Consider the following 12,689-nt stretch of genomic DNA (forward strand, 5'->3'; position numbering starts at 1 on the left):
TCCACACCAACCAATCACACTCTACCAGTTATACTTAAGAGTAAAGCTCACTCCACGTCAACCTATTACACAATTCCAGGGACAGACACAGTGAAACTCCCTCTATATCATCTCATCACAGAGTCCAGGGACAGACACAGAATGAAGCTCCCGCCACACCAATCACACATACCCAGAGTCAGAGACTGAGTCAACCTCCATTCACACCAATCTATCACACACTCCCGGAGACAGACAGAGTGAAGCTCCCTTTACGCTGTCTTATAGTTGGAATCAGACACAGAGTGAATCTCCCTCCACACACTCCCATCACACATTCCCGGGGTCAGACACAGAGTGAATCTCCCTCCACACCGTCCCATTACACACTCCCAGGGTCAGACACAGAGTGAATCTCCCTCCACACCGTCCCATCACACACTCCCCAGGTCAGACACAGAGTGAATCTCCCTCCACACCATCCCATCACACACTCCCGGGGTCAGACACAGAGTGAATCTCCCTCCACACCGTCCCATCACACACTCCCAGGGTCAGACACAGAGTGAATCTCCCTCCACACTGTCCCATCACACACTCCCAGAGTCAGACACAGAGTGAATCTCCCTCCACACCATCCCATCACACATTCCCAGGGTCGGACACAGAGTGAATCTCCCTCCACACTGTCCCATCACACTCTCCCAGGGTCAGACACAGAGTGAATCTCCCTCCACACCGTCCCATCTCACACTCCCATGGTCAGACACAGAGTGAATCTCCCTCCACACCGTCCCATCACACACTCCCAGGGTCAGACACAGAGTGAATCTCCCTCCACACCGTCCCATCACACACTCCCGGGGTCAGACACAGAGTGAATCTCCCTCCACACTGTCCCATCACACACTCCCAGGGTCAGACACAGAGTGAAGCTCCCTTTACACCAGCCTTTCTCAACCTTTTTGCACTGGAGGAGCCCTTGAAATAATTTTCAGGTCTCAGGAATCCCCTGAATAAAAATTAGTATATCTACAGCTCATGATACCCAACCCTCTAGGCCCTCTATTTCTCTTCCCGCACAAAAAAAAACAAAACGTATCAAGCACATCGGGAATATTCCATTTCCATTTTTTGTGCAGGAAGGGAAATAGGCCCTCTACTGTGCCTATTGTCTTTATTGTACTGCCTGCACTGTTTTGTACACTTTATGCAGTCCTGTGTAGGTCTGTAGTCTAGTGTAGCTTTTGTATTGTTTCATGTAGCACCATTGTCCTGGAGGAACGGTGTCTCATTTTTACTGTGTTCTGTACCAGCAGTTATGGTTGAAATGACAATAAAAAGTGACGACTTGACTCATGATACGTTAGCATGATCAGTAAGGTGTAAATATAATCATCCAAAAATAATTGTCAATACCCTTTTGAGTAGTGAATGAACTTTTAGCCAACCTTTCTTGAAAAAAACAGGTAGTTAAGTTTTGCATATCCTCCTTGAAATTAATATCTTTCTTTTCCTTTCATAAATTTTAAAAACTCATAAGGCAAACATAATAAATTTCTGTTAAATGACTGGCTTAAGCCAAAATGGGATTTAATTTCTCTGAAGGTAGGCTCAGTAGATTTAATTTAAATAAATTTTGTATTTGATTTTAATTACACAGCAATATTGAATAGTAAAGTTACTAAAAACAAAGCAACATGAATAAAAACATAGTCTTAGACACAAGGCTTTCATACAATTTCATATAAGGCTTTGAATAAACATTTTCTTACTAAGTGACATGATCAGGATCAAAAATAGGAGTAGCATGTGAAACCTGTGCTTTTGCTTCACAAATACTTAATTCTGAGTCAAACTTGAGATAAGCACACAAAGATTTCACATTTAATTGAAATGAGGCGATTTCTAGCCTTGCTCTTGATGCTTCTTAAACAAGAGAAAACTTGCTCACACAGGTAAGAAGTTGAAAACCACAGCAAAATGTTCATTGCTCTCCAATGAATGGTGGGAAAATCTTTCACAGAAATCAAGATCCTGTCCGGGTCAGTAAATATCATCTTGAGTGCATGATCAGTCTGCAGCTCACAAAATTCTTCCTTTTCTCTCAAAGCCCAGTTCTCAAGCTGAGCAGAAGATTCAGAGAAAGGGTCCTTCAACCAGTCTTACACGTGTTGAAAGGGAGGAAAAGTACTGTTCAATTTTGTTCTGCAGTTCTTTCAGGTGATTTTCAATAAGACTCAAGATTTTCTGATACCTTCCTCACTCTCAATTCCAAGCAGAGGTGGAAACAATTCACCTTTTGCAACATTTACAACAGCAAAGTGGCAGGCCAGCAGCTGAGTCGCAGCACGTACTAATTCCTTCTTTAGAATGAAAATTTCCCTCCACTTTTCTACTACACCATTACAGTTTGTTCACTCTCATAAGTCAGCCGACAGTGCGTAAGGGGAAGTTAGGGGAGATAATTCTGGAAGGGGAGATTGACGTCACAGCCCAATTTGAGCAAGTCCATTCAATTTTCAGAAAACACACTTCACACTCATCAGACTACCATCCTCCCCTCCGTGCAATGCAGCACTCACCAATGATCAATGTCCTCTCCCATCTTGTGTCAAGAACTGAGAATGAACTCAATAAAACGGCCCTACAAACGCACTACCATAGTAGGCTGAGAGATCTCTAACGAGATTGCTAATGCGCTGCTCAGTCACTGCCCACCACTGTGCACGCTGGCATCACCTATTACACAAAGTTCAAAAAGCAATGTTTATTTTGTTTAATCACGATCTCTCACAGAACCCCTAGCGACCTCTCATCACACACTCCTGGAGTCAGACACTGACACTTCACACTCTCCAATCTCACATTCCCAGGATCAGACGCAGAGTAAAACTCCCCCAACACCATATTCTATCAGATAATCAAAAGGTCAGACACAGAGTGAATCTTCCATCACACACTCTCAGGGTCAGACACAGTGTGAATCTCCCTCCACACCATCCCACCTCACACTCCCAGGGTCAGACACAGAGTGAATCTCCCTCCACACTGTCCCATCACACACTCCCAGGGTCAGACACAGTGTGAATCTCCCTCCACACCGTCCCATCTCACACTCCCATGGTCAGACACAGAGTGAATCTCCCTCCACACTGTCCCATCACACATTCCCGGGGCCAGACACAGAGTGAATCTCCCTCCACACCATCCCATCACACACTCCCGGGGTCAGACAGAGTGAATCTCCCTCCACACCGTCCCATCACACACTCCCATGGTCAGACACAGAGTGAATCTCCCTCCACACCATCCCATCACACACTCCCATGGTCAGACACAGAGTGAATCTCCCTCCACACAGTCCCATCACACACTCTCAGGGTCAGACACAGAGTGAATCTCCCTCCACACCGTCCCATCACACACTCCCGGGGTCAGACAGAGTGAATCTCCCTCCACACCGTCCCATCACACACTCCCAGGATCAGACACAGAGTGTATCTCCCTCCCACTGTCCCATCACACACTCCCGGGGTCAGACACAGAGTGAATCTCCCTCCCACTGTCCCATCACACACTCCCAGGGTCAGACACAGAGTGAATCACCCTCCACACTGTCCCATCACACACTCCCGGGGTCAGACACAGAGTGTATCTCCCTCCCACTGTCCCATCACACACTCCCGGGGTCAGACACAGAGTGAATCTCCCTCCCACTGTCCCATCACACACTCCCAGGGTCAGACACAGAGTGAATCACCCTCCACACTGTCCCATCACACACTCCCGGGGTCAGACACAGAGTGTATCTCCCTCCCACTGTCCCATCACACACTCCCGGGGTCAGACACAGAGTGTATCTCCCTCCCACTGTCCCATCACACACTCCCAGGGTCAGACACAGAGTGAATCTCTCTCCACACTGTTCCATCACACACTCCCGGGGTCAGACACAGAGTGAATCTCCCTCCACACCGTCCCATCTCACACTCCCATGGTCAGACACAGAGTGAATCTCCCTCCACACCGTCCCATCACACACTCCCAGGGTCAGACACAGAGTGAATCTCCCTCCACACCGTCCCATCACACACTCTCAGGGTCAGACACAGAGTGAATCTTCCATCACACACTCTCGGGGTCAGACACAGAGTTAATCCCACACTGTCCCATCTTGGGAATGCACTTTGACCAGGCGAGTACTGTACTTACTCATGGACTGTCTCACAGTGCGTTCCGCTTCCCCGAATTTCAGCAGCCTTTGGGCAAGTCTCCTCTTTAGTTCAGCTTCCTGCTGCCTCCGCAGAGCGACCTGGGCAGCCATGACACGACGGCGCTGCCTGAAGGGTGGGCAAGACGAGATAAACCAGTCAGGGCAGTCTCTGAACTGAAGGCCGTGGTGTTGTAGTATATATGACGAGTTACACCCAGCAGATAGTTATTATGCACTGTGCTCTTGTTGCAAGTCTGACTCGTGAATACAGATTCTGGCACTATGCACAGTGGTCCAGAGTGGTTCTGATCCTGGACTACATAGAGTGAAACTAGATATGGTGCTCCCGGTTTGGGTCTGACCCCGGGATACAGAGACTGGGACTGTGCATGGTGCTCCCAGTGTGGGTCTGACCCAGGGATAAGGAGACTGGAACTGTGCACTGTGCTCCCGGTGTGGGTCTGACCCAGGGTCACGGAGACTGGAACTTGCACTGTGCTCCCGGTGTGGGTCTGACCCAGGGACACGGAGACTGGAACTGTGCACGGTGCTCCCGGTGTGGGTCTGACCCAGGGATACAGAGACTGGGACTGTGCACGATGCTCCCGGTGTGTCTGACCCAGGGACACGGAGACTGGAACTGTGCACGGTGCTCCCGGTGTGGGTCTGACCCAGGGATACAGAGACTGGAACTGTGCACGATGCTCCCAGTGTGGGTCTGACCCAGGGATACGGAGACTGAAACTGTGCACGGTGCTCCCGGTGTGGTCTGACCCAGGGATACAGAGACTGGAACTTTGCACGGTGCTCCCGGTGTGGGTCTGACCCAGGGATACAGATACTGGAACTGTGCACGGTGCTCCCAAGGTAGGTTTGACCAGGGACACGGAGAATGGAACTGTGCACAGTGCTCCCAGTGTGGCTTTGACCCAGGGATACAGAGACTGGAACTGTGCACGGTGCTCCCAGTGTGGCTTTGACCAGTCATACGGAGACTGGAACTGTGCACGGTGCTCCCAGTGTGGCTTTGACCAGTGATACGGAGACTGGAACTGTGCACGGTGCTCCCAGTGTGGCTTTGACCAGTGATACGGAGACTGGAACTGTGCACGGTGCTCCCGGTGTGGGTCTGACCCAGGGATATGGAGACTGGAACTGTGCATGGTGCTCCCGGTGTGGGTCTGACCCAGGGATACAGAGACTGGGACTGTGCACGGTGCTCCCGGTGTGGGTCTGACCCAGGGATACGGAGACTGGAACTGTGCATGGTGCTCCCGGTGTGGGTCTGACCCAGGGACACGGGGACTGGAACTGTGCACGGTGCTCCCGGTGTGGGTCTGACCCAGGGATACGGAGACTGGGACTGTGCACGGTGCTCCCGGTGTGGGTCTGACCCAGGGATACAGAGACTGGGACTGTGCACGGTGCTCCTGGTGTGTTTCTGACCCAGAGGTAGGGAGACTGGAGAATGGGACTGTGCATGGTGTGGTCTGACTTAGGGAAAAGAATTTGAATAGTTAAGGAGATGTATCAGAGCAGCTTTGTTTCCAGTTTTTATGGAATTTTTAAACAAATGGCAGCTATCTCTTGTGGGATCTTTGGCTCTGAGAAATGTCCCTTGGATTTTCTCAGGAGTGCATCACAAAGTGAGACGCCAGCAAAAATTATCTGAAATTTTGCCACAGAGGCTGTTGTAAAGGTGGGTTTCTGAGGAAGTCCGGGACAGGATATTCCACCACATATCTGCTCTGAATTTCAGACAAGCCTTCCACGAGTTAGATACAGCAATGATGCCTGGACTTGCAGACGTCCGTGTGGGCTACTCACAGGATGAGAATGCACTTGTCACACTGACAGCCCTGCCACTGACACAGCTTCTTGTGTCCCTTCAGGGGTACGGTGACACCGTGGTTGCGACAGCGGGCACAGGTCGGTGAGCGCGTGGTCACCATCTGGTACGCCATTCCTGTCAACGTCAAAGTCACAGCTGAGTTTACTGTCAGATGCTGAAGGCCATGTGTGCACAGGTGCATTGAGAAACCTACTCGCAGCAGCTTCACAGAACATAAAGCATTAGAGAACAGTACAGGCCCTTTGGCCCACAATATTAACCCACTCTCAGATTAAATGTCCCTATATCAGCTTTTACCACCACCCCTTGCAGGGCATTCCATGCACCCACTACTCTCTGTGTAAAGAAACTGACATCCACACCTTCCCTGACCCACCCCCGCCCGCCCGCCTGTACTTTCCTCTAATCACCATAAAATAATTACTCATTACTTTTTAGAGATTCAGCGTGGAACATGCCCTTCCGAGTCAACGAGCAGCAATGCCTAGCACCACTTATTTTTCACTAGTCAAGTAACAGGGTAACTTACAATGACAATTAACCTACAAAACCAGTGTATCTTTGGACTGGGATGAAACAGCAGCTGCCGGTGGAAACTCACACTGTCAGGACAAACTCCTTACAGACGGCACTAGAACTGAACTCCATGGTCTGATGCCCCCAGATGTAACAGCACCAAGCTATCTGCTACGTTACCTCAGTAATGGCCTCTCGTAGCAGTCATACATTCAGAGAAAGGTAGGTATATGGAATGTGCTACCGGAGGTGGGTATAATTACAATGTTTGAAAGGTACTTGACAGGAACATGGATAGGAAAGTTTAGAGGCATACGGCCGAAACACAGGGAAACAGGACTAGCCAGATATGGCAACCTGGTCGGCTACTACAATGACACTGAAAGTTAAAAGAACAGCCACCAGGTCAGGCAGTGACTGCTGGATATATAACATTCATAATAAAAACATCAAGTAAACATAATTTTTACATGAACAATCACAATTAGAACAAGAAGAAAATGCAGTCCATTGCAGTGCAAAGTATATTGTAGTCGCAATGTTGCTGTACTGAGGCAGTGATTAGGGTCGTGCTGGTTGGTTCAAGAACCGAACGGTTGAAGGGAAGTAAATGTGGGACTTCAGACTTCTGGACCTCCTGCCCAATGGGAGCTGTGAGAAGGTGGCATGGCCTGAATGGTGGGATCTCTGACAGTGGACGTTGCCTTCTTGAGGCAGCATCTCCTGTAGGTGCTACCGATGGTGGGGAGGGATGTGTTCATGATGGATTGAGCTGAGCCCACCACTCTCTGCCGCTTCTTCCATTCCTGTACATTCCGTACAGACCCAGATCTAACCAGTCAGGATACTTTCAACAGCACATCTCCTGTAGGTGCTACCGATGGTGGGGAGGGATGTGTCCCTGATGGATTGAGCTGAGCCCACCACTCTCTGCCACTTCTTCCATTCCTGTACATTCCGTACAGACCCAGATGTAACCAGTCAGGATACCTTCAACAGCACATCTGTAGAAGTTTGTTATAGTGTTCAGTGACAATCCAAACCTCCTTAACCTTCCGAAAAAATAAAGGCACTGGTGCGTCTTCTGTGTGATTGCAAGATGGGCCCAGGACAGCTCACCCGAGATGTTTACACACATGAACTTAAAGACAGAGAGGAGGGATGTTTATCCAAATTTCTCCTGCAGTCTTGGGGAAAGCTTCTGACAACAATTAAACAATGGTAGTCCTGGAATGAAAGATTTTTCAGACAATCAGATGTTAGTTAATCGTCCGACACAAACTTTTAATTCACTTTCATTTTTAAAAGGTGGCTTAGAGTTACATAAAACTGTACAGGAACAGGCCCTTCAGCCCACCATAGCTGTGGTGAACATGCTGAATTAAACTAAAACTCTCTGCCTATATAATGTACATATCCAACCATCCCTGCACATTCACGTTTCTGTGAGCCTCTTAGGCACCTCTACCTTCCTTCTCCACCACTTCTGGCAGCACACTCCAGGCTCCTACCACTCTCTTGTGTTAAAAAACTTGCTGTCATATGTCCTTTCAACTTTCCCTCTCTCACCATAAATGCATGCCTCCAGAATTAGATATTTCCACACTGGGGTAAAGACTCTAACTCTCTATCCTATCTATACCTCTATCAGGTATCTCCCCTGCCTCGGCTGCTCCAGAGAAAACAACCCAAGTTTATCCAATCTCGGCTTATAGCTCACACCCTCTAATCCAGACAGCAACCTGGTGAGTCTCTTCTGCCCCCTCTCCACCTCCTTCCTGTACTGGGGCGGCAGGAAATCGGCAAAAATTTAGTTGTACCTCTGTTTGTCTGCACTTGCATCTGTGCGTGTGTGAGTGTGGTGTGTCTATGTAAAAGTATAAAGTATGCCTGTCTAGGTGGGCAAACCTGCATGTGACAGTGTCTGAGGTAACGTGCGTGCGTGCATGTGTGTGTGTGTGAGTGTCTGAAATTTCTGTCTGTCATGTCTGTCTGAAATTTCCACTCTCCCTGTGACCTCGTGGGTTTCAGAAAAATGAGAGGGTTTCCCATTGAAACCTCCCGAATATTGAAAGCCTGGAGAGAGTGGACGTGGAGCAAACGTTTCTTATAGTGGGGGAGTCTAGGACCATTGAATGGAAGGACATCAGCTTAAAACAGAAATAAGGAAGATTTCTTTCAGCAGAGGGTGGTGAATCTGTGGAATTTATTGCCACGGATGGTGTGGAGGCCAAGTTATTGGGTATATTTAAAGTGGAGATTAATAGGTTTTTGATTAGACAGGGCATCAAAGGTAACAGGGAGAAGGCAGAAAGGAGAATGGGTTGGGATAAATGGAATGGTGGAGCAGACTCGGTGTGCTGAATGGCCTAGAATGGCAGTCCCTGTGTCTACATTACACAGAACAGCAGTCCTGTGTACATTATGGAAGACAGCCATTCCTGGGTCTGTATTACTGGGAATGGCTGAACCCATGTCCACCAGCTTATGTATTAATATAGCAAGGACAGTGCTAAGTGCTCTGCATTATAAATCTGACATCATTAGCCCTGTCTGGCTATTCGATCTTGCTCCTTCTCGATAATGGGATAGGCTATGTAAACACGTCACACCACAGTTCAGTCTTCCTACCAACAGGGCAGAGCAGTGACCCCATTTGGATTCTCAGTTTCAATAGATAGTAGGTGCAGGAGTAGGCCATTCAGCCCTTCTAGCCAGCACCGCCATTCACCGTGATCATACACAATCAGTACCCCATTCCTGCCCTCTCCCCATATCCCTTTGACCCCACTATCTATCTCTCTCTTGAATACATTCAGAGACTTGGCCTCCACTGCCTTCTGGGGCAGAGCATTCCACATATCCACCACTCTCTGAGTGAAAAAGTTTTTCTGCATCTCTGTTCTAAATGGCCTACCCCTTATTCTTAAACTGTGGCCTCTAGTTCTGGACTCACCCATCAGTGGGAACTTGCTTCCTGCCTCCAGCATGTCCAATCCCTTAATAATCTTATATGTTTCAATCAGATCCCCTCTCATCCTTCTAAATTCCAGTGTATACAAGCCCAGTCACTCCAATCTTTCAACAGATGACAGTCCTGCCATTCCGGGAATTAACCTTGTGAACCTACGCTGCACTCCCTCAATAGCAAGAATGTCCTCCCTCAAATTTGGAGACCAAAACTGCACACAATACTCCAGGTGGGGTCTCACCAGGGCCCTGTACAGCTACAGAAGGACCTCTTTACTCCTATACTCAATTCCTCTCGTTGTAAAGGCCAGCATGCCATTAGCTTTCTTCACTGCCTGCTTGCTTTCATTGACTGATGTACAAGAACACCTAGGTCTCTCAAATAAACAGAATCAAGACTCCTATCAATGTGGGCGCTCGAACTTGGGATTGGGGGGGGGGGGGGGGGTGTTTGATGCTCCTGTTGCTGTTTGTGTGGTTTTTGTGCGTGAGGGTGTTGACGTTTCTCCTTGAATGGCTTCCATGGTTTTATTTTATTTCACAGCTTCCAGAGAAGACAACTCTCAGATGTATACCACATACATTGATAATAAATGTACCTTGAACCTTAAAATGTGAAAAGCTGTAGGGCTCTGTGACTACTGCAGACTGAGACTTGAGGTTTTCCAAGTGATTCAGGCAGAGTGATGGGACTACCAAGCTACTTCAGCAATGAGGAAGGTGCTAAATCTGTGCAAATCATCGCTTCTGGCTCTTCCAAAACAATTCATTACTGCTTCTGCAGCACAAAGACAAGGAAAGAAGGAGATAATAAATTATTGACCATTACTCAGCAATATTCAAAACTTTTAAGCGCATTTTGAGGCAAACATGTTTATCCGCGATATTTGGCTAAGAACAATTGAACTGTTATTGTTATCACTGACCCATGATGGAAAAAACCGGGCGTATTTCTCTAGTACAATGGGTAAAGACAATTTACACATAGCCAGCTGACAGCCGCCTTCGTTCGTTCGGGAGGAGCCGATGGCGCTGAGGGAGGGAGGGAGGGAGGGAGGGAGGCTTCCACACTGAACCTCCGCTCAGCCCCAGCCCCAGCCCCCCACGTACAGTCGAGAATCGGAGGGAGTGAGGGCACAGGACTCTGGTGCTGTTCTTCCCCGCCAAAAGTCCAGGGCAGGCGACTAGACTCCGGCGTTGGGATACTCGAGGATTTGAAGACGTGGACAAGAACATAAAAGTGGGCCCTCAAAATCGGTCGGCAAACCCTGGAGGGGGTTCATTTACCTAACTGAGGGCGGGTTCTCCTCAGGGATTGGCGACTCGGCGCCTGTTTACCCCGCTTATTGCCCGCCTCCCGTCCTGAAATTGACACAATGCCGGTACTCGCCAAAGCAAACGGGAAAACGCGCCAAACGGCCGGGGGAGAAGAGAGCGCGGGTAAGCGTCAGTGCGCAGGCGCCAGATTCTGTCTGCCTGCCCCCCACCCGCTTTTGTTGTTGACCACGCCACCACGCATGCGCCGCACGACGCCCCTGCCCTCATATTAACCGCTCCCTTCGCTCACGAGGTATTTTCATTACGCATGCTCACTGCCCCACCCGTGGCCCTCTGCGCATGCGCCAGTGGTTGTCCCGCACCCCGCCGGACAGGTACCGCCCCACTGCGCATGCGGTCAACCCCTTGCGCCCGAGCTCCGCCTCTTTTTTGCCTTCCACGTGGGCTGCGGTGCGATGTTTGAAATGTAACGCTCGAGAACGGGAAGAGCTGATGAAGGCGGCCCGGATCGGCTCTCCCCACCCCACCGAGTGCATCTGCTCCAGGGCTCCCCCCGAGCAAACTCCATCGGACCCTCCTCGGTCTCTGTGACCCCTCCCTCCTGCTATTACACCCCTCATCATCTCTCTAACTCCCCCCGAGCAAACTCCATCGGACCCTCCTCGGTCTCTGTGACCCCCTCCCTCCTGCTGTTACACCCCTCCTCGGTCTCTGTGACCCCCTCCCTCCTGCTATTACACCCCTCCTCGGTCTCTGTGACCCCCTCCCTCCCTCATCATCTCTCTAACAACCCCCGAGCAAACTCCATCGGACCCTCCTCGGTCTCTGTGACCCCTCCCTCCTGCTGTTACACCCCTCCTCGGTCTCTGTGACCCCCTCCCTCCTGCTATTACACCCCTCCTCGGTCTCTGTGACCCCCTCCCTCCCTCATCATCTCTCTAACAACCCCCGAGCAAACTCCATCGGACCCTCCTCGGTCTCTGTGACCCCTCCCTCCTGCTGTTACACCCCTCCTCAGTCTCTGTGACCCCCTCCCTCCCTCATCATCTCTCTAACTCCCCCCGAGCAAACTCCATCGGACCCTCCTCGGTCTCTGTGACCCCTCCCTCCTGCTATTACACCCCTCCTCGGTCTCTGTGACCCCCTCCCTCCCTCATCATCTCTCTAACTCCCCCCGAGCAAACTCCATCGGACCCTCCTCGGTCTCTGTGACCCCTCCCTCCTGCTGTTACACCCCTCCTCGGTCTCTGTGACCCCTCCCTCCTGCTATTACACCCCTCCTCGGTCTCTGTGACCCCCTCCCTCCCTCATCATCTCTCTAACTCCCCCTGAGCAAACTCCATCGGACCCTCCTCGGTCTCTGTGACCCCTCCCTCCTGCTGTTACACCCCTCCTCAGTCTCTGTGACCCCCTCCCTCCCTCATCATCTCTCTAACTCCCCCCGAGCAAACTCCATCGGACCCTCCTCGGTCTCTGTGACCCCTCCCTCCTGCTGTTACACCCCTCCTCAGTCTCTGTGACCCCTCCCTCCTGCTATTACACCCCTCCTCGGTCTCTGTGACCCCCTCCCTCCTGCTATTACACCCCTCTTCAGTCTCTGTGACCCCTCCCTCCTGCTATTACACCCCTCCTCGGTCTCTGTGACCCCCTCCCTCCTGCTATTACACCCCTCCTCGGTCTCTGTGACCCCTCCCTCCCTCATCATCTCTCTAACTCCCCCTGAGCAAACTCCATCGGACCCTCCTCGGTCTCTGTGACCCCTCCCTCCTGCTATTACACCCCTCCTCGGTCTCTGTGACCCCTCCCTCCTGCTATTACACCCCTCCTCGGTCTCTGTGACCCCTCCCTCCTGCTGTTACACCCCTCCTCAGTCTCTGT

General features: G+C 50.4%; 1 protein-coding gene across 1 annotated transcript; it reads right to left on the reverse strand.

The window, feature by feature from the left end:
• Positions 1-2,594: 2,594 nt before the first annotated feature.
• Positions 2,595-10,141, reverse strand: LOC132385415 (doublesex- and mab-3-related transcription factor C2-like). The gene is made up of 4 exons (XM_059957462.1): positions 10,133-10,141; positions 6,023-6,161; positions 4,195-4,322; positions 2,595-2,721 (listed from the first exon to the last, which is right to left on the reverse strand). The coding sequence occupies exons 2-4, from the start codon at positions 6,157-6,159 to the stop codon at positions 2,690-2,692; spliced, it is 297 nt and encodes a 98-aa protein (XP_059813445.1). The 5' UTR covers positions 6,160-6,161; positions 10,133-10,141; the 3' UTR covers positions 2,595-2,689.
• Between the last annotated feature and the right edge of the window lie 2,548 nt (positions 10,142-12,689).

Source organism: Hypanus sabinus (assembly GCF_030144855.1).
Source record: "Hypanus sabinus isolate sHypSab1 chromosome 1 unlocalized genomic scaffold, sHypSab1.hap1 SUPER_1_unloc_7, whole genome shotgun sequence".
In the NCBI taxonomy this organism is placed as follows: domain Eukaryota; kingdom Metazoa; phylum Chordata; class Chondrichthyes; order Myliobatiformes; family Dasyatidae; genus Hypanus; species Hypanus sabinus.